We start from the raw sequence: 22,568 nt of genomic DNA, 5'->3' as shown, positions 1-22,568 counted from the left end.
ATAATATTCTTTGACTGGCTTGCCAAGTGATAATAGACTTGATCATCGTTTTAACTCGAATTGTAAAGAACTTACATCAAAATTGGCTTGGATATTTTAGTCTTATATTGGAGAGAAGGATAGGTTGAGATTTTGATCCCTCATAGTCCCAAATTAAAGAAAAAAAAAAAAAAACAGAAGATTAAAAAAAAGAAATAAAAAAAAAGAGGATGAATAAGAGCTGGGACCTAAATTTGTAAGCCGCTAGTTGATCTAGAGGGATTAGATTTGCCTAAATCAGGTCTAAACAACGAAATGATTTTTTAAATATTATTTCCATTTTATTTTATTTTTCAGCGTATGGTAAGAATATCTCTGTTTCAATAAGTTTGGGGATTCGAACCTGAATCTATAGTCAATTCGTAAGTGCATCTACTACTATGCCTTAGTGTGCATTTGTTAGATTATTATTGTTTTCATATATTTGTTGATTGAGAATAGAATTGCTTTATCTACCTTTTTTTGCTGTGTTGAAACTTGGAATCTAAATCAGAATAGTTGATAGTTGAAGCGGAATATTTCTATAGTTGAAGGCAAGCAGGCTATTTGTTGTATTTTTCAGTGTCAAAAATTAGCAAAATGATTGATAGTGTTCAATAATTCTTCACATGAGTCACGACTCATTTGTTTTTTTTTTTTTTTTAATATAAAACTATACATCACAATTTGTTATTTTTCATTTTCTTATTAAATTATTACACAATTTTAATTTAAAATCTTTGTCTTTGTGTTTTGTTTTGTTTTTTTTTTTTTTTTTTTTTTTTTTTTTTAAAGTTGATGACCTTCCTAAATTTCAATTGAAATGTTTGATTTTTTCAACCTTTTTTTGGCTTTCGATGCAATTAATAGATGTTAGCAGCTTTTCTATTCGGCACTCTATCATGAAGAATTATCTCCAAAAGAAAAAAAGAAAAAAAGCATTCTACCACGAAGAAATGGACGGCCAAAACCTAAACAGTAAAGATCAGGACTCGGTCGTAACTCATATACACGTATACATACAAAGGAAGGCATTTCGGGCATGCATATAGGTCAAGACAACTTATAGTATTCCGTTTGGTAGCTTTTGCTTCTTCAAAATGGAAGGAAACCTTTCTCCCATGACCCATTAAGCCATGTATTAAGAATCCTGTCAATACTCACATAATTCTAACCAACAACAGTACGATACCTTTTATCAACTTGCAAAACATAACATCAACATATTTCCAAGTAGACATTAAAAAATTTCAAAATAAATAAAACATCTCTGCTACTGTCACACCACTAACTCCAGTTTTTGGTTCTTTCTTTAATTATTATACGTGACTCTACATTAATTTTAGGGTAACGTGGTATTCAGGTAAAACCCTCTCAACAGTAGCGACTCTAGGTTTTGAATCACTGACCTTATAAGTAAAATTCGTTTGTGAATTAATATAGTTCACTTTCACTGGTCCAAATGGTTGTTGATAATAGACTCGTCAAGTCGATATCAAACTTATTCTGCGTTTATTCAAATTTTATTTTAGTATTAATAGAATAAATTTATTTAGTTTTTTAATATTTCAATTTGGGTTGATTATAGGCCTCATCTATTATATATATATATATGTAGGCTTTCACTTACCTAAAAGAACTTGAGTAAAAATTACCTACTTACAACTTGGATATGGCAACAAAGATATTAGTAAACTTTTCATTTCTTGCATCACTTATCATCCTGTTTCTTCTAACAGTAACAAGCCATGGATTCTCAATAAAAGAAGCAAGCGTAGATGATATTCAACTTGCTTTTAAGCAAAACCAACTCACTTCAACGCAACTAGTTGAGTTCTATATTGAAGAAATCCGTCAACTCAATTCTGTCCTAAACGGAGTAATAGAAATAAATCCTGATGCGCTCTATCAAGCTAATAAGGCTGATTATGAGCGAAAAGCAAAGGCACCTGGTTCGCTGATTGGCTTGCATGGTATTCCTATCCTTTTGAAGGATAATATTGGAACCAAGGATAAGCTAAACACAACGGCTGGTTCATTCCCGCTGTTTGGATCAGTAGTGCCTCGCGATGCAGGTGTGGTTTGGAAGTTAAGGAACGCAGGAGCTATCATTTTGGGAAAAGCTAGCATGACTGAATGGGCTGCTTTTAGGTCTCTCACGTTACCTAATGGGTTTAGTGCTAGAGGTGGCCAAGGAAAGGTGAGTAAAATGCCTTATAAATGTTGTTGTGTTTGGATCGATGGATTTGAATTCTTGGGTTTGGATTAATAAAATTTATTATTTGGATGGGTTAATCTCAATTTGCAGAATCCTTATGTTTTGTCTGCGGATCCATGTGGGTCAAGTAGCGGGCCTGCAATATCAGTAGCAGCAAATTTGGTAGCAGTGTCGTTAGGGACTGAGACAGATGGATCCATTTTATGTCCTTCAAATGCTAATTCTGTTGTGGGTATAAAGCCAACAGTTGGTCTCACTAGCAGAGCTGGGGTTGTTCCTATTTCTTTCAGACAGGACACCATTGGGTAAGCATCTACTGGCCATAAGCCTAATTTATACGCCTCTGTTTGGAAACTCGAATTTGTATACAATAATTTAGTTCAATATTTATCAATCTAATTGAAATTTTTTTCTTGTAATTTTGAAATTACTCTATTGATTCGAAAAACTTTTACTTGGCAATGAATGAAACAGGCCAATCTGCAGGACAGTAAGGGATGCTGTCTATGTTCTTGATGCCATTGTAGGAGTTGATTATAATGATGGTGCTATTAACAATTCCCTTTCAAGTATTGGTTCCTCCTCCTCAAATATCGGCATTAGTGAGAGTCAATGGAGAGATAAGGGTGACTGTAATTCTTGGAGAGAAAAGGGTGGAGACTCTCAACAAAAAATCTCAGTCAAAGGACAAATATTGTGTGATAACGTAGTTCTACCGGTAACCAGTTCAAGTTCAAAATGTGTTCCGCAAGATCCTCTAAAAACTCAACCATTGCAAGATTTTTCTGGAAAATCAAACTTTACATGATCTTTAGCAAAATTCAGACGCAAGCTCTGGGAGATTTGGTTGGTTTCTGTTTCAAGTTTGAGATTGATTTTATCTTATCTTTAGTCTCTGTTTTCTGTATAAATAGTCTAGATACTAAGCTTAAGAAAAATATCAAGGTTTTGTTTTTTGTTTTTGTATCCACGTTCTCAGTAATTAATAAATCCATTTTATTTTTTTCAGTTTTTTCACATGGTATCAGAGCCTGTGTGGATACTAAGCTAAACCAGTTACAGGTTCATTCTTCACACCATGACTACTTCTACCCTATCTCTCAATGTTGGCAACTTTATCACCCTTCGACTCACCTCAAACAATTACCCTTTGTGGCGTGAACAAGCACTGGCTCTTGCTGAGAGTCAAGACATAGTAGGACACCTCACAAATGAAGATCCTGCTCCAAATAGATATACAAATACAGCTGCAGAAAATTCAACACTTCAACTAACAGATGAATTTGTACAATGGCGAAAGACAGATCGGCTTCTTCGAGGGTGGCTTATTGGCACACTTTCGGAAGAGGCCCTTGCACTTGTTGTTGGACTCGACACAGCCCATGCTGTTTGGGAGGCTCTAAAAATGCTTATGCACAAGACTCACAGGAACGTGAATACACATTGCTGCAAAATCTTCGGTATCTCCGGAAAGAAGAAACCACAACAATCACAGAACATATCCGTACTTTCAAAGCTCTCTGTGACAATTTATCAGCCATTGGAAAGCCAATTTCTGACAAAGAAAAGGTGTTCTGTCTTCTCACAAGTCTTGGTCCTCAATATGAAATATTCACAACAACCATGTTGAAGCCTCCTCTACCATCATATGCCGAGTTAGTCTCTCAGTTACAGAATCATGATCAAAGGCGCAACTTATTCTCTAATCACACAGACATGTCAGCTTCATCTCTTACTCATCATATGGCTTTTTTCGGGCAACAGCAGCAACGCCCACAACTTAATCATTCAGGCTATCGTGGATCATCCCAAAAATTCACTTCCAACGGCCGTGGGTTCCAAGCCCAACAGCGAAGAGACTTATCGGCAGCAAATTCACAACGTCGACCTCCACTCCCTGGTGAACGTCGTATGACATCTGCAGAGAGGGAACAATATCGTGACCAACAATGTCAGTACTGTGGGGTAATGGGTCATGTTGCTAAGATATGTTGGTGGGTGCCAAAGAAATCCACTCAACAAAATGAAATTCCACAAGCCCTTGCAGCACTCACTTTGGATACCTCTGTTGCTGACACTGAATGGACAACTGATACAGCAGCTTCCAATCATATGACAGGTAAGGCTAATATATTAACTAACCTTCGTAAAAATTCTATTGCAGATTCAGTAATGATTGGAGATGGTTCCTTCATGCCAATTCTTGCAATCGGTGATGCTTGTGTGAAACAAAAAACATCAACCTTACCTCTCAATGATGTTTTGTTGGTTCCAAACTTAACAAAAAATTTACTTTCAGTGAGTCAGTTAACTGAACAATTTCCTGTTAATTGTGAATTTACTAATGTTGATTTTTGTGTTAAGCAACGGGAAACAGGACAGCCAGTGATCAAAGGGAAACGCAAGGGTGATCTCTATGTTCTACCTAATTCACCAGAATTATATTTTTCTCATCGATTTAAATCAGGCACTGCAGAAATTTGGCATCAACGCCTAGGACATCCTCAATCTTCAGCTTTGAATTTGTTAAAAAATAAAGGACTTATTGATGTCATTGGTACAACAAGGTCCGAGCATCTTTGTGATAGTTGTCAATTAGGAAAACTTAGTCGTTTACCTTTTTCTTGTTCAGAACACTCAAGTACTGGTATTTTCGAAAAAATTCATTGTGATTTGTGGGGACCTGCACCTATTTTGTCAATTGGAAAGTTTAAATATTATGCTTGTTTTGTTGATGATTTTTCAAAGTATACGTGGATTGTTCCTATGTGTAATAAGTCTGATTTTTTTGATGTGTACTTAGCTTTTGAGAAATATGCTTCAAGACAATTTAACAAGCAAATCAAAATTTTTCATTCAGATGGTGGTGGTGAGTTCATTAATTACAAACTGTCATCTCATTTTCTTTCAACTGGTATTGTTCATCAGGTTTCAGCCCCATATACTCCTGAGCAAAATGGTTTAGTTGAAAGGCGGCATAGGACTATAAGAGAATTAGGAATGACAATGTTGTTTCAAAGTGGTGCACCCTTATTCTTGTGGATAGAAGCCTTCACTACAGCAGTGTATCTTATGAATCGTTTACCATCGTCTGCAATTAATTTTGAAACACCATATTTTGCTCTTCATGGGTCACATCCAGATTACTCTTGCCTTCGAACATTTGGGTCTAAGTGCTTTCCCTATACTTGGGATTTACGAAAACATAAATTTGATCCAAAAAGTCTTCTTTGCGTTTTTGTAGGCTATAGTGAAAAACATAAGGCATATAAATGTTATCATCCTTCGAGCAAAAAAACATTTATCTCTCGACATGTGGTCTTTGATGAGTTAGTGTTTCCATATAAAAATAAGTTGGTGATAAATCAATTGCAGGTGAATACTATTTTTGATACTTGGTTATCACATACTAACAAATCTACTTTTGCAGAGTCAATTCCAGACCCTTCCATACCTCCATGTCAAAGTCCATTATTGCCAGTTGATATCAGTACTCCACAGAATGACACACGAGGCAGTGACGAATTGAATATGGCCGAGACTGAGTCTCATAGTCCTAGTCTGTCGATCACACCTGAAACAAATCCTTTACCAGAACTTCAAGAATCTCATGGGTCTATTCTAGCAATAGATCCCCAAGTTGTGAGTGAGTCACCACAATCTTCCCATCATAGCCTTTCCCCAACAAGGTCGTTAGTCCATCCCATGGTCACTCGGTCTAAATTAGGTGTAATCAAACCGAATCCTAAGTATGCCTTAAATGTTGTCACTTCAGCCAATATACCACGTGAACCCCACACCATAAAAGCTGCGTTGGCTCATCCTGGTTGGAAAGCTGCTATGGACGAGGAACTAGCAGCACTTCATAAGAATGAAACATGGACGTTAGTTCCTCGAACACCAGACATGCATGTTATTGGGTCAAAATGGGTGTTTAAATCCAAACTGAATCCAGATGGGTCATTAGATCGACTAAAAGCTCGACTTGTTGCTAAGGGGTATCATCAAATTGATGGGTTAGACTACACAGAAACTTTCTCTCCAGTTGTCAAACCAGGGAAGAGACTTGGAGTAGTAAGGAATCCATTCTTGGGTTTTGCTAATAAAGCTGAGAGTCAAGCTTTTGAGTACCATCTCCAAACACTAAGGTAATTAAACAAATTGGTCTAACACATAAAATTAGAAAACTATCCATTACATGCCTTAATTTTTATTAGAATCTATTATCCGCTAGAAATTTTATTTTTTAGTCTAAAAGTTCGAGTTACTATTATTATTGTTACACCAATATTGTAAGGTTTGACATATTCTTGTATTAATCTACTGAGTATCAAGATTAAATTTCTTTTCTGGGTGACCTTATAGCACGCGCATGCGCATACACACACTCCCTTTGATGAGTCCGGTGCATTTCAAATTTGAATATTCTCTTGCCAATTTAAATCATTTAGTTGTATATAAACGTTAATTTACATATTGAACAAAAAAAATTCAGAAGTTAACTGTAACCATATATTTAATATATCATGTCATCTAGATAACATGAACTTCATTTGCAAATGTAGACAAGAAGGTGCAATTCTTGCAGACCATCTGGAAATAGCCAACATTACTACTATCTTAAATCCTAATGCAAGTGGTGAAGCAATAGCATTGATAGCTGAGTTTAAAATATCTTTGAACGCTTACTTGCAATCGCTTGTTGCTTCTCCTGTTCGAAGCTTGGCTGATGTTATAGCATTCAACCAGAAATTTGCAGATGCGGTGAGTTATTCTCCTTCTCTTTAAAATTATAATTATACGAAGAAAGAACAATTTGAAGTCACCCTTCAATCTTCATAGTAAAATCCAAATTCCACAAATGAGCATCTATTGGTATATATAGGCATTAATTGGAATGGTTTATGCAGGAAAAACTGGAGGAATTTGGGCAAGACATATTTCTTGCGGCTGAGGCAACAAATGGGATTGGGAAAAAAGAAAGGGCAGCATTGTTAAATTTAGAGAAACTGACAAGAGAAGGATTTGAAAAGCTGATGTGGGAGAAGAAGCTAGATGCATTGGTGACTCCAGGCTCAGGAGTTGCTAGTGTTCTTGCAATTGGAGGATTTCCAGGAATCAATGTCCCTGCAGGATATGATTATGAGGGTGTGCCTTTTGGTATTAATTTTGGAGGATTGAAGGGTACTGAACCAAAACTAATTCAAATTGCTTATGGCTTTGAGCAAGCCACTAATATTAGAGAGCCTCCAACATTCAAGCCTTGAAGCTACACTTGTAATGTTTTTTTTTTTTTTTAAAAAAAAAAGAAGAAATCTAACTAACTAACATAATGGTCATGTTGTTGTCTTAGAAATTTTAGTTCCATGTGCTTAAGGAAAAATAGCAACAACTTAGTACTTAATGATAATTTCTGTTTGGTAAATTTGCTTATTACTAGAAATTCGATCGGTTTTCCTGGAAGGAAAAGATTACTACAATGACCAAAGAGCAAAAAAACACAAAATAAACTAAAAGTCCACTACTGTATATCTTAGACCTAAAACTTTAATTATTGTACCACCACGATGCACTTTCCAATCAAACCGATAATGATAAACCCTTTCCCTGTTCATTCCTGTGAAACACTTTCTTCCATTACAATAATCTTCACTTTCAATTATCCACTCCTTTTCTACACTGCAAGCAAACCATAGTGAACCCATTTTGAAATTAAAATGAGGAGTTTTATAATAACTAAAATTTCTAAATTTTGTCATATTGCAAAGTTTTTCATGTCTCAATTACAAATGGTACAGTGGAAATTTTGTATTATTTTAATCAGGAATTATATATATATATATATATATATATATATATATATATATATATATATATATATATATTTACGTAAGCTTTTATTTAATTTTGTTATCAAGGATTTCTTTACTTTCATTGTCGGTTGTTGATATACTGTATTTAATTTTTCTTTAATTTTAGTTCAATGTCAATATTAATGTATGTGTTATTAATGTTATTCATTATAATTTTAATTGAAGTTTCAAATTTCTTAAATTTATTTTACTTTGTGTATGCATAAAATATTATAATATCTCAAGTCTTATCATTGTTTCATGTATTCAATTTTTAACTTGTGTCCAACCCACATAAGTCGGTTTAATTTTATTTTTATTATAATTTATGTTGTTTATGTTTTGATAAAAAAATCATTATTTATAACATATATAAATGTAGGAAATGAAGGGAATAATGAGATTTTTTAAAATGTCCTTAGTGAAATTTTATATATTCTATAATATCCTTATTCATGGTCAATTAAAATATTTTAATTTAAAATATAGACAATATGTAATTAATTTTAATATTTAAAATTTGATTTATCTAAAAGAAATCAAATTAAAATGATTAGCTATTTCAATTAATTAATTAATAAAGATTATAATTATCCATTTCAATTAATTAATTAAAAAATATATAAATTAGTATGTTGAAGAGAATATAAATGCCATATGTCATATTTAAATTGCTATTTTAAAGAGAGACAAATACATTAATTTTTTCAATGAGATATTACAGTGCAAGATATATAATTAAAAAGAATATTTTACTGTATATATAAAAAACACTATATTTATTGCAATCTAAATAAGAATTTATACTTTAATTATATAAATAAAAACTAAATGAGTATAAAAAATGAGCATATCACGAGTATAGTCAACGTGCATCGCATGTCATAAAAAGAACTAGTACTATATATAAATATGGGAATAGGGGGAAATAATGAGATTTTCGATAGTAACCTTGATGAAATTTAAGATAGTCTAAAATAACCTTAGTCACACCCAATTAGAAAATTGCATTTTATTAGTTGATTATATATATTTATAAAAGTTATTTTTTTAGCCAATCATGTGTGGTTCAATTTTCTTCTAACTTATGTGAGGAATGAGAAGTTTTGAGCTCGAGTCCCTTTGACCACAGGTGTTTTTACCAATTTGCTGAATCTAGAGGAGAATTATCCATTATTGTGTAGCTCGCAATGTTATTTCGGCTCATCAAACCTCCTAATAAATCAAAACAAATTTAAATAAATACCATAAAAATTAAGCATTTCAAAATTTTAAGTTTTATTTTTACTAAATTTATTTTTTAATAAATATATATGATAATGAGATATTTGAATTTTTTTAAATATTTTATTTATTAAATATTTAATTCTATTTTGATTATAATTTAAATATTTGATTTAGGAGATAGATAAAAAAGAAAGAAAATATATTCCTTTTTATTAATATTCTTTTTTATGTTTGTACGATTAATTGGATATATTTTTTAAAAATAAACTTTTAAATAGAATGTACATAATATTTTATTTAGGAGAAAGATCAAAAAAGAAGAAAAAATATATTATTTTTATTAATATTCTTTTCTTTATTTTTGTAAGATTTGATCAGATATATTTTTTAAAAAGTAAATTTCCAAATAAAATTCACATTATTAAACCTAGAATGACAGACAGTTGAAAATATTAATTTAAAAATATATATAATATTTTATTGATATATTTATATATTTATATACATTGAAACGTTCTTTTGTTAGGTAAGCTTTAGAAGTGTTTTATTTTTAATAATAATTTTTTATTTTCTTTTTCATAATAATTTATAACTATTATCATTTTAATTTAGTAAGAGATTTATATATCTCCCTTGCAATAAATAGATAGCTTATTGTTAATTACGTATTTTTAATTTTCTTGATATTTTTTCCTCTTATATAATAAATTTGTTTGACTTAAAAGAAAATAGTATTAAGGAAACTAGAAAAAAATTAGAAATGTTTGAGTCACCTTTTAGGGTTTCAAGAATTTGTGTATATTACTAAATTAAAATGATAATAGTTACAAATTATTCAATAATAAAAAATTCTCGCAATAAATAGATAGCTTATTGATGATCACATATTTTTAATTTTCTTGATATTTTTTCTCTCATATCATAAATTTGTTTGACTTAAAAGAAAATAGTATTTAGGAAACTGAAAAAATTAGAAATGTTTAGGTCACCTTTTAGGGTTTCAAGAATTTGTGTATATGTGCATATATTCCTTTCTCTGATGTACTGGGTAAATAATACTGTAACTGTAACCAAAATAATTTTCATTATCAATTTAGATCATCTTCTCATTTCTTTTTTTTTTTACCTAGCAGTAAAAAATAATTTTTTATTATTTCATTATAGTTGTATATAAATATTAATTTGGAATTGAAGGCAGGGGGTTGGAGATTGAGTGATTGCTTGTTTTCTTTTTGGGCATCTATTAAGATTTAAAAGATCTGCATTTATAAATTGGAGACTAAAGGATTAGGTCTAAGGATTGAGTTTAACATTATTCTTTAATCACTTCATTATATAAAAATAAAATTAAGTACGTAAAAAGTAGTATTACAAGTAATTTGTACGGCAAAAATGTAATACATATTAACCACTTGTATTTATTTTAAATAAACAAAACTTATGCTTGAATATTATGTAGATAAAAAAATAAGTATATAACAAGTATGGTTAACGTGTAACACACGTCATACAAAATACTTAGTATATATAAATGTGGGAATAAAGAGAGGAATAATAGGATTTTCGATATCGTCCTTCATGAAATTTGGAGTATCCAAAAATAACATAAGTTATAGCCAATTAGAAATTACATTTATTAGAAAATTATATTTACATTTTAAGTTTTATCTTTTTTTGATGTATTTTTTAATAAATATATATTATAATGAGACATTTGAAAATTTTTATATTCTATTTTTCAATATCTGATTTTATTTTGATTATAATTTAAAATATTTAATCTAGAAGAGAGATAAAGAAAAGGAAAAAGTATATTCTTTTTTTAATATTCCTTTTTTTTATGCTAATATGATTTGATTGGATATATTTTTTAAAAATAAATTTTCAAATAGAATATATATAATATTTTTTTAGGAGAGAGATTAAAAAGAAAAAAGTATATATATATTTTTTTTATGGTTGTAGGGAAAATTGATATTTTATTTGAAGAGGATAGAACTTTTTTTATGTAATCTTTTTTATTAATTAATTAACTTATTTATTTATTTTAAATTTATAATTTAGAACAATAGAGAAACAAAATACTTGAATAAATTCATTAACTAACTAATATTGGATCCTAGCATGATTTATTTTGTAATTTGCATTTATTGACTCAGTTTTTGTCGCTTTTTTTTTTTTTTTTTGTCTATCAATATCAAATTTCATTAAATTATTATTTTTCCAGTTGGAGAATGGTTGATTTTTGAAATTCAAATTGGAAATTTTTTAATATAATTTGTTTCTTATTGTATATTGAGTTCTGAAAAGAGTTTTATTTTTAATGATGAGTTTTTATTTTTTATTTTTTTTATTAATGAATTGATATTTAACTACCATCACTTTAATTTAATAAGAGATTTATATCTCTCTTGAAATAAATAAATGTCCTCCTGATGATTAAGCATTTTTAATTTTCTTAATACTTTTTTTCTTATATTCTAAATATGTTTGACTTAAAAAAAAAATAGTTTTTATGAAACTGGAAAAAAACTATAACTATATATTTCTGTGTGTATGTAACATATATTTTTCTCTCTAATGCACTAGGTAAATAATATTGTCTCTATAGCCAAAGTGATTACCATTTCAATTTTATCATCTTCTCATTTCTTTTTTCTTTACTTAGCAGTAAAAAATAATTTATTATTATTTTTCATTATATTTGTATATAGATATTAATTTGGGGTCGATGGCGAGGAGTTAATAATTGAGTGATTGCTTGATTTTCTTTTTGGATACCTATTAGGATTTTAAGAATTTGTATTTATAAATTAAGGACTGAATGATTAAGTTTAGGGATGAGGTTGAAGTTTATTTTAAGACCACTTTTATTATATAAAAATAAATTAAGTACATAAAAAGTAGCATTACAAGTAGTTTGTACGACAAAATATAATACAAATTAATCAATTGTATTTATTTTAATTTGAACAAAAATTTATGCTTTAAGATTATATAGATAAAAAAATTAAAAGAGTGTAAAAAACTATAACGAATATAGTCAACGTGCAATGCATCGTCACACAAAAGATTAGTGTATATATATATAAAAGAGCAAGAGCGACGTATCTGCAAAACCAATATATAAATATAATCAATTTAGTTTGGATATGGCAAAAGAAGGGACGATTGCTGAAATTTTGATGGTAATGTCATTGTTGGTGCTTCATTTTATATATATATATATATATATATATATATATATATATATATATAAAAGAGCAAGAGCGACATGTCTGCAAAACCAATATATAAATATAATCAATTTAAGTTTGGATATGGCAAACGAAGGGACGATTGCTGAAATTTTGATGGTAATGTCATTGTTGGTGCTTCATTGCAACAGCAGTCATGGAGCCTCAACATTTACCCATTTGGTTGGAAGTGAAACTGGTTGGAGACCAACTGTAAGCATGGAAACTTGGCCGAATGGAAAAACATTTTATGCTGGTGACTATCTTGCTATGTATAAATTGAAATTCTGGTATTTGAATTCCAATTTCCAAGAGTAAATTAATTTGGGTACTGCAGAGTTCAATTATAATCAGCAGGTTTATGATGTGATAGTTGTGGATGGAAGAGGATATGAAACCTGCACAGTTACATCGAACGCTAAACCGTATTATTCAGGAAAGGATAAACTGAAGCTTGCTCTTGGAGGAAATTATTTCATTTCAAGTAATTCTGAGTATTGTCAAAATGGTATGAGATTGGCAATCAATGCCAAACAACGACCGCATCAGTGAAGATCATGCATGGATCCAAGATCAATCATATATATGTTAATTAATTTAATTTTATATTCAGAGAATAAATAAAGGTTTAGTAATTATTTCTTTGTTTCTCAATAACATTTAAGCATAAAATTTCATTTTTATTTCTTAATTTGTTTTTAATGATCAAGATCTCAAGTGTTTATATGGATCCTAGGAATGAGTCGACCAATGAGATGGCATAAAAAGCTTAACCCACAAAGCATAAGAGAAAAAGTTCAATCAGGGTCATATTTAGACAAGAATGTGGACAATTGAAGGATATGAAACCGAAAGATTCGTCCCCAGGCCTCCCATTTAAAAAAATCATGTATATCGAACCGGAAAACATCAAACCGGAAAATATCAGAAACTATCCCAAACTTTTAACATAACTAATATCTAAATTATCATAATAATAATAAAAAAATACAAAACCAGTCCACCTGCATCAAAATGTCTTCATAACCAATCATATTGAGAAAATTGCAATCCAAAAGATTTATATATTGTTCTTTCTATCATTATAACCAAGCAAGAAGATCTTTATGTGTTTTAATTCCCCTTTTAGCTAACGAATCTGCAAAATGGTTCTATTCTCTACATATATATAAGAATTGAACTGAACATAAAAATCTACACATGTAATCAAATCTATTAAATAATAATTTACACTTTCAAAGTCTTTTTTCTTTCTTTAAAACCCAACACACAGTAGATTTTGAATCAAATTCAATAAAATGATGACGGTTTGAACTAAGATCGAGAAAACAATTCTATAGTCTGAAAATTGCTCTTAGTTCAGTTTCATTAGCATCAATAATGCCAGCTGATAAAAAAAAAAAAAAAAAAAATAGACACTTTACTTGACCTTTATTGTTCCTTAGCATACCACCGAAACCAGCAGGACCTAATTTTCCTCTTGAAGCTCCATCAACAAGACACAATTTGAGGTTGACAGTACCAATCCATTACATCATAGGAAATAGAAAGAAACTTAGCTTTTAAAAATTCGAAATTTCTGAATTTTATGATATCTACAACTTCGTCACAACTCTGAATATTTGAATTAAAAGTTGCCTTATTTCTCCTAAGTCACAAAGTCCATGAACTAACAAAAAAATAAAAAAATAAATAAAAATCCCAGAGTACTTGGATAAAATTAGTTTTTCTTGAACAATATAATTTAATAAAAATTATTTTTGCTAATAAACAAAAAGACTCATCCAAGGAGGTTCTCTATGAAATTTCAGCATTTCTAGAACTATCTATATTAAGTTTATCGATTGATAAAAATATTATTAATAATTTTAATTTTATTGGTTGAAAAATAAAGATAATTTAATTTTGATTAGTCATATTAATTTTTTATTTAAATTTAAATTATTGGATAAAATAATATATACTATTTAGGTTATATATTAAATATGATAAAGATACAATATGTTTAATGATTTTTTAATTTTGTTGGTTAAAAAAATAAAAATAATTTAATTTTGATTGGTTATATTTATTTTCTATTTAAATCTAAATTCTATTTGATAAACTAAGCAATTATATTTTATACTAAATAAGACACGTATTAAATATGATAAGAATATAACATTTTTGAGTATTTTTGATTTTAGTAGTTGAAAATATAAAGGTATTAGTTATACTATACTATATATTGTCTATATCATTGTTCTGAAAATTGGACCGGACCGGTCGATCCAATCGGTTTAACCGAAAATCAGATCATGGTCCGATCCGGATCGAATATCTGAAACGAAAGGTTATAAAGCCAGATAAGAATCGGTACACACCGAATAAAAACCATTGAACCGGACCAGTATGGACTACGGTTCGATAAAAACTCCAAATTAAAGACAAGAAAATTACACGAAGAATCCTATTTCTTCACCAAAATTTTAAAAAAAGAAAACCTGAAAATCAGAAAAAGAAAGGAGAAGAACGCTTAGACCGTGTAAGAATGAAATAGAGGATTCTCTTTATTTTTATAAATTAAAAAGATAGGAATAATAGAAAACATTTGATTCCATGTGAAATAGAGCAGTAAACGCGGCTGCTACTGCGGGTTTTGCTTTACAATCTTCTTCTGTAGTGAAGATGACATTTATAATTACTAAAATGTCCTTTCTATTAAGGCCCTAATAATAGCCCAATTTTAATTAGATTTGATCCATTGGATAGACTTTGGCCCAAAACCTTTAATAATATCCCAAGTTATAAAAGTTTACGTTTTTCTTTTTTATTTTTCTTTCCTATGGCCCTTATGACCTTTTGTTTTTTGGGTAATTTACACTTTGCAAACCATTTTGTTCATCAAACCAATGGCTGTATGCCAATTGCAATTTAAAACTGATTTTAGGTATTGCATAATTAATTCCAAACCAGTTTTATGGACTGAGAATATTAAAAAAAAAAAAGACAAATTAATAAATAAAAAAAACAGATTTATCAATTTCAAATTTGTATTGTCTTAAAAATTATTTAGTACTTATAAATCTTTTTTATAAAAAATTATTTAGTATCTATAAATTCTATATTTTTAATCATATTTGAAAATATTATATATAAAAATCCAATTGAACCATATTGAACCCTCCGGTTCAATGAACTCCTAAGTTCAATGAATCCTGGCCCTCATCGATTCATTGACTATATATTAATTAAAGATGGTAATAATATAATATATTTAATTATCATTTGTAATAAATCTTTATTCTTTGAAAAAATTTAATAAATTGTTAATTTGATTTGTTATAATTATTTCTTATAACTAACTTATTCTACAAGAAATAAATGTAATTTATTGTTATTGGTAAAGGAATATATTGTATTAAGGTTCATTATTCGATATAAAAATAGAAAATGAAAACTCATTAGAAATATAAACAAAATATACAATTGTACTTTAACACGTTATATTAGCAAATCATATAACATATTGAAATAAAATTTTTTTTTTTCAAAAATGAACAGTACAACTATTTTTTTTTTTTTGAAAAAAAAAAGACTTTTTTTTTATTGTGCAAATATCTATCTCGTATAATAATAGAAGAAACACTAAGAGGAATTTCGTTCCACACTTGAAAGCAAGCATAAGCATTTGCTACCACTGATTTCGAACAAAAATTATAATTTATAATATTATAATTTATAACAAAAATTAATACAAAATTACATATATGAACTAAAAAAATTACTTGCCACGAGTAAAAATTAACGAGCTCAAACAATGTGCAAGTCACGTTTAATAAACTAGTATTTTTAAATTTATGTATAGTAGTTAAGTCTAATATATACGAAACTGATTTCTATTTTTTTTTTCCACAACAGGAAACGTAAAAAAACAGGAGAATTTCTTTCAAAGAAAAAAAAAAAAAAAGAGAGAGAGAGAATAATAGATAGAAGAAGCAAACTAAACACCTCTCAATAATTTACAAACAAAAAGAACTTCGCGGTTGCAAATACATTCAAGGCAACTAATATCATCATCCACGTTGTCTTCTGGCCAACCTTCTCTTTTCTTATGTACGAGGCTTAGGGGACAACCACTGGGCTTTTCTTTTAAGATTAACTTATCTTTCAACCAAATGCTCCTTATAATGTCCTTTAACTTCTGCGGCAATCTGCTAATCTCTTATTTCTCCTGACCTCATCAAGCAATTTCATGCCCTTTTGCTCATTCTTGCCTCTGTTGCATAGCAAAATAATACCAAGTACATATGAAGCTCCAAGATGTCCTGACTTTGCAGCTCTCTTTAGACATGTAATTCCCGATTCCAATTTCAACCGACTAAAGTATTCCACCTGAAAGTTTTTTTTTCTTTCGTGTTACTAATTTTGGATGTTCGAGATTAATTATCCACTTTCTTATTTTAATAAAATAAAAAATTACTGTAGCTAAAGAATTTTAATTTCATATATTAGCTAATTACTGTAGCTAAGAAGAAATATACGCACCACACCATGCCTGAAGAAGGCATCTTGATTCCCACTCTCCTTACACCTATCCAAAAAGGAAGAAGCATTTGCATGTTAGGATATCGACTCTGATACCAGTTGTTGGGCATCAGTTCTGATACCACTCGTTGGGCCCTTTCAACCGAGTAAGAGAAAATTAATGCAGCGGAATAATAAAAATGTGACACAGAAATTTACGTGGTTCACCCTCAACTGTTTAAGGCTACGTCCACGGGACGAACTCCGAATAATTCTTCCACTATTAAAACAATAGTAGGTACACACAGAGAGTAATACAAAAATAGTGGCACACAAAGTGTTTCCCAAAAACACTCCAAAATAATCCTCACTATTTTTCTCTCCTTCGTTTTAGGAAGCCCTTCCTAAAACTATAACACTCTCTCTCGCTACATTTCTGGTGTGTACATAAAATAGGGAACATCCTCTCCTATTTATAGGAGAGGGAATGGGAGAATATGAGAGAGGCGTGCATTACCAATGCACGACACTCAGGTTTGTCAAAAGGCATGCCAACCTTTGAATGGCTGGCTGCCAACCTTTGAAAATAAATCAAAACGTGTTGATTTTTTTTTCTTTTTCTTTTCCAATTTATTTTCCTTTCAAATTTACTGTGGGTCCCACTTGAGTGGGCACCGCACAACAAATCTCCCCCTGCACACTCAAGTGGAGACGTTAGCCATCATCTCCCCTTCAGCTATAATCTATTAGATCTGCCCACCATCTTGTACCGCCGCTACAACTTTGCGGGACACGCCGCCCGATCTCCTTTTGTCGGGAAGACTTTCGACACAAGGCACTACCTGCAGATCTTTTTCATTTCTTCCTTCTCTCCATCCGTAGAAGGGCACTGTTTAGAACTCAGTTTAAAGTGATTAGTAAGAGGACAACTAACCGCTTTAGCATTCTCCATTCTAAACCGTTGAAGTACTTTCTCAATGTACTTCACCTGTGACAACCATAATTTCTTGGCTCTTCGATTCCTTGTAATCATCATGCCAAGAATCTGCTTTGCTGGTCCCAAGTCTTTCATAGCAAAAGACTTACTTAGCTGTTTCTTCAAGCTAGAATTCTGACCAACAGTCACCATATCAACCACATAGAGCAAAAACAATATACTCATCATCAGAGAATAGAAACACAGTGATCTGAAGTAGTCTTTCTGTAGCCATGCTCCCCCATAACAGACTCAAGCTTCTTGTACCACTGTCTCAGTGCCTGCTTCAAGCCGTACAAGCTCTTCTTCAGTTTGCAAACACAATCCTCTTTTTCTACGAAATCCTCTGGCAACTCCATGTATATTTCTTCTTCCAAATCTCCATTTAGGAAGGTAGTCTTTCCATCCATTTGCTCGATTTCCAGTTCAAAACTGGTGGCCATTCCGAGCACTGTCCGAATGGATGTCATTTTCACAACCAGTCTAGCTTTGAATTGTGGTTGGGAGCTGTGTTCTTCCTGCTTGATACTGAACACCCACTTGTTCTTCAAAGCCTTCTTGCCTTTAGGCAACTTCACTAGCTCAAATGTTACATCCTCATGCAAGGACTTCATTTCATCTTGCATGGTTTCAATCCAGTTCCTCTTGTGTTCATTTCCATAGCTTCTTCAAAGCTTTTAGGTTCTCCCCCGTCAGTCGTCAGTACATACTCATTGACTGGATATCTAGTAGATGGTTGTCAGACTCTACTAGATCTTCTTAATGTTTGAGAACCTTCCGGTGCTGGTGGTTGAATATGAACAACATAATCTTCATCTGGTTCATTCTGATTAGGAACTTCTGGATCTTCTAACTCTGGCACTTGTTCTTGTGGAACATTTTCTTCATCTCCAATTTGTTTGCGTTCTATTGGAGGGACTCTCTGTATGTCTGTTGAGTCTTCATCAGATCTATTGGCACTCTGCTTCAATATCTTCAATAGTCTGATCTTCAACAAATACAGCATCACGATTTCATATAATCGTCTTCTGGATTGGGTCATAAAACCTATAGCCACATTGGTCTTGGCCATAGCCAATGAATACACACCATCTAGTCTTGACATCAAGCTTAGACCGTTCATCCTTCGGGACATGTACGAAGGCTTTGCATCAAACACCCGCAAATGATCATAGAAAACATCCTTTCCTAACCATACTCTCTCTGGAGTATCATACTGTAGAGGGAAACAGAGTGAACGGCGAACTGCTGTGAGTAACGCTTCACCCCAAAATCTTTTAGACAACTTTGCATGTGAGAGTAAACATCTGACTCTCTCCATCAAAGTTCTGTTCATCCTCTCAGCCAAACTGTTCAGTTGTTGCGTCTTGGGAAGTGTCGTTTGATGTCGAATGCTATGCTCTTTGTAGAAAACATCAAATGGCCCAGTGTATTCTCCACCATTATTTGTCCTGATACACTTCAGCTTCTTGTCTGTCTGTCTCTGAACCAGGTTTAGAAGGCTTCAATGTGTATACCCAAGTCTTCCTAGAATGGTCATCGATAAATATCACAAAATATCGATTTCTACCATATGACAACGTCAATGGTCCACACAAATCTGAATGAATCAGATTTAATAGATTCTTCATTCTAGAAGGAGGGGTGATCTTGAAAGCTACTCTGTTTTGCTTTCCCGCCATACAATCAGAACACTTGTCTAGGTGAACTTCATCCAATCCAGGTAGTACGTTCCTTCTTGCCAGAGTTTTCTAACTCATGTGGCGTAGTCGTTTATGCCATAAGTCAACTGTACTGTCATTCTCCGCTACACTCAAAGTGTCTTGGGAGAGTTTCGCATGCATCACGTACAGCTTTCGGTCTTTAGCTACCATAAATAAACCTTTTGTGAGCTTCAACTGACCATATCTGAAGGTGCTACAGAAACCTTCATCATCAAATCTGCCAACTGAGATTTGGACGCATGCTCAAAAACCCATTCCTCATCAGTCTTGTCATCCGGTTTAGTTCAACTAAACACAGGCAAATGCATTTTAATTACCTTAAGGAGATCTCTCATTTCTCCATATATGGTAATACGCGCTATTCAGACTGATCATTTTGCTTGTCCATTTTGACTTGTGCAGAATATCATCACCAACATAAATCGTATACGTGAACAGTAGTATACGTGAATAGTGACAATGAATAGTAACAGTATACTCGAATAGTAACTGTATGCATGAATAGTAACTGTACACGTAAATAGTACTATGCGTGAATAGTGCTGGGCTTACTTGAAACGGACTCAGCAACAGTAACGCCAATAGTAACTATTCACCATCAACCACAAGTTACTATTTTACTATTCATCACTAAGTCAATTCTGCAACATCTTTCCGAGCGGACAACACCAATGGACTCGTTGTAATTTTCTCTTCATCATGGTATATTTATTTTCAAAATATATCCACGGATCCGGTACCGCTATCTGACCAGTTGGACCTGTCGAAACCTTCGGCTCTGATACCACTTGTTAGGATATCGACTCTGATACCAGTTGTTGGGCATCAGCTCTGATACCACTCGTTGGGCCCTTTCAACCGAGTAAGAGAAAATTAATGCAGCGGAATAATAAAAATGTGACACACAGAAATTTACGTGGTTCACCCTCAACTGTTTAGGGCTACGTCCACGGGACGAACTCCGAATAATTCTTCCACTATTAAAACAATAGTAGGTACACACAGAGAGTAATACAAAAATAGTGGCACGCAAAGTGTTTCCCAAAAACACTCCAAAATAATCCTCACTATTTTTCTCTCCTTCGTTTTAGGAAGCCCTTCCTAAAACTATAACACTCTCTCTCGCTACATTTCTGGTGTGTACATAAAATAAGGAACATCCTCTCCTATTTATAGGAGAGGGAATGGGAGAATATGAGAGAGGCGTGCATTACCAATGCACGACACTCAGGTTTGTCAAAAGGCATGCTAACCTTTGAATGGTTGGCTGCCAACCTTTGAAAATAAATCAAAACGTGATGATTTTTTTTCTTTTTCTTTTCCAATTTATTTTCCTTTCAAATTTACTGTGGGTCCCACTTGAGTGGGCACCGCACAACATTGCATGCCATGGATGGGTAGGAAATCTTCCAAGCGATACTTGTTTGTATACATACTTATCTTTAGCTGCTTCTAAAATTCTCTTGCAACTATATATAAATGGACACAAAAATTTGTAAACCCGGTTTAGATAAGCATTATCCTAAACATCAATTGCTATAAAAGACAAGATAAGAAATATCCACTGTTAATTTTATGTATAAATAATATACACATTACCTGAACTTGGCATTGAATAAGTCGATCAACGAGGAGGAAGCTACATGAGATAGAACTTTTATCAGCAAGTCGTTTGGAAGTTCTAAAATTGCTCCGTTTGGTCGTTTCACCTTTTTTAAGCAACCATGAGACGACTTCTTGCGTTTGGTTTCAAACTTTATCGTGTTTAATTCTCCCATTTATAAATTGAATTTGAGGAACACACACTTGTTAGATTATATTACAGCTTTTTATTTATAGGGTATGGTTACAATGGTTTATGTTCTAGTTTTTGGATGAATGCACTTTCTCAACTGTAATGAATAATGACAATGCATGAATTACTTTTCTACGAAAAATATTTGTATTAAATGGTTTTCCTATAAGGATTTGAATTACGTTTCTCATGATGAACCTTCTGTCCATCACTCATGAGGTTTTTATGAAGAAATTATAATTGAATGACGCCATGTTTTTATATTTCACTTGCCATATATGAAATTCGCATTAAAGGAAATTTCATAATTTTATTTTTAATTTTTTCAATTTTTAATATCAAATAATAATAATTGCTATAATTTTTAAGAACATGTGTTGCTTCTTATTATTGGTACTTGTTATCTAAGTCATAATGTTTTACTATTTGATGTTGATCGTTAAAAAATTGAATGCAATAATTAATAAAATATAAATAAAATTATAAGAAGAATTGATAATTAAATAAAATATTTATTTACAGTTTTTTTCTTCCATATTTATTTTCTTTTTCTGTAAAATTTGGATAAAATTATTCATAAATCCAAAATTAAAAAAAAGGTTCATAATAATTTAAAAATTTTAATTTTATTATAGAACAAGAGAATATTACTCAACAATACATATAAAAATAATATTTTTCTTATAGAAAATAATGATTTTCTATTAAAACATAAGCAATAGAAATTATAATAAAAATAAAGTTAAACCAGCTTATATGAGTGGGCACAAGTTAAAAATTGAATACATGAAACCATAAAAAGACTTAAGATATTATAATATTTTATGTATAAATATAAAGTAAAATAAATTTAGGAAATTTGAAAGTTCAATTATAATTGATGATGAATAAGATTAATAGCACATAGATTAATATTGACATCAAATTAAAACTAATAAAAATTAAAATTATCATATCAATGACTAACAATAATAAGTTAAGCTATGAATATTTGACGTACCTTTAATCACGAAATC

At 31.2% G+C, this 22,568-nt stretch overlaps 1 protein-coding gene across 2 annotated transcripts; it reads left to right on the top strand.

Moving 5' to 3' along the window:
* Window positions 1–1,690: 1,690 nt before the first annotated feature.
* LOC105643773 (putative amidase At4g34880) lies at window positions 1,691–7,634 on the top strand. Of its 2 annotated transcripts, XM_089716206.1 has the most exons (6): window positions 1,691–2,218; window positions 2,327–2,541; window positions 2,711–2,781; window positions 6,204–6,384; window positions 6,802–7,000; window positions 7,147–7,634. In XM_089716206.1, the coding sequence occupies exons 1-6, from the start codon at window positions 1,691–1,693 to the stop codon at window positions 7,501–7,503; spliced, it is 1,551 nt and encodes a 516-aa protein (XP_089572332.1). In that variant the 3' UTR covers window positions 7,504–7,634. The 2 variants fall into 2 exon arrangements, with proteins under 2 accessions (XP_089572332.1, XP_089572323.1); XM_089716197.1 differs by lacking the exons at window positions 1,691–2,218; window positions 2,327–2,541; window positions 2,711–2,781 and having other exon boundaries at window positions 4,362–6,384; window positions 7,147–7,616.
* The last annotated feature ends 14,934 nt before the right edge of the window (window positions 7,635–22,568 follow it).

This window comes from Jatropha curcas, chromosome 1 (genome assembly GCF_041381405.1).
Source record: "Jatropha curcas cultivar XTBG-Jc1 chromosome 1, XTBG_Jcur_1.0, whole genome shotgun sequence".
NCBI classification, from domain to species: Eukaryota; Viridiplantae; Streptophyta; class Magnoliopsida; order Malpighiales; family Euphorbiaceae; genus Jatropha; species Jatropha curcas.
The sequence above is the reverse complement of the archived record's forward strand: the minus strand, read 5'-3'. Positions and strand labels throughout refer to the sequence as shown.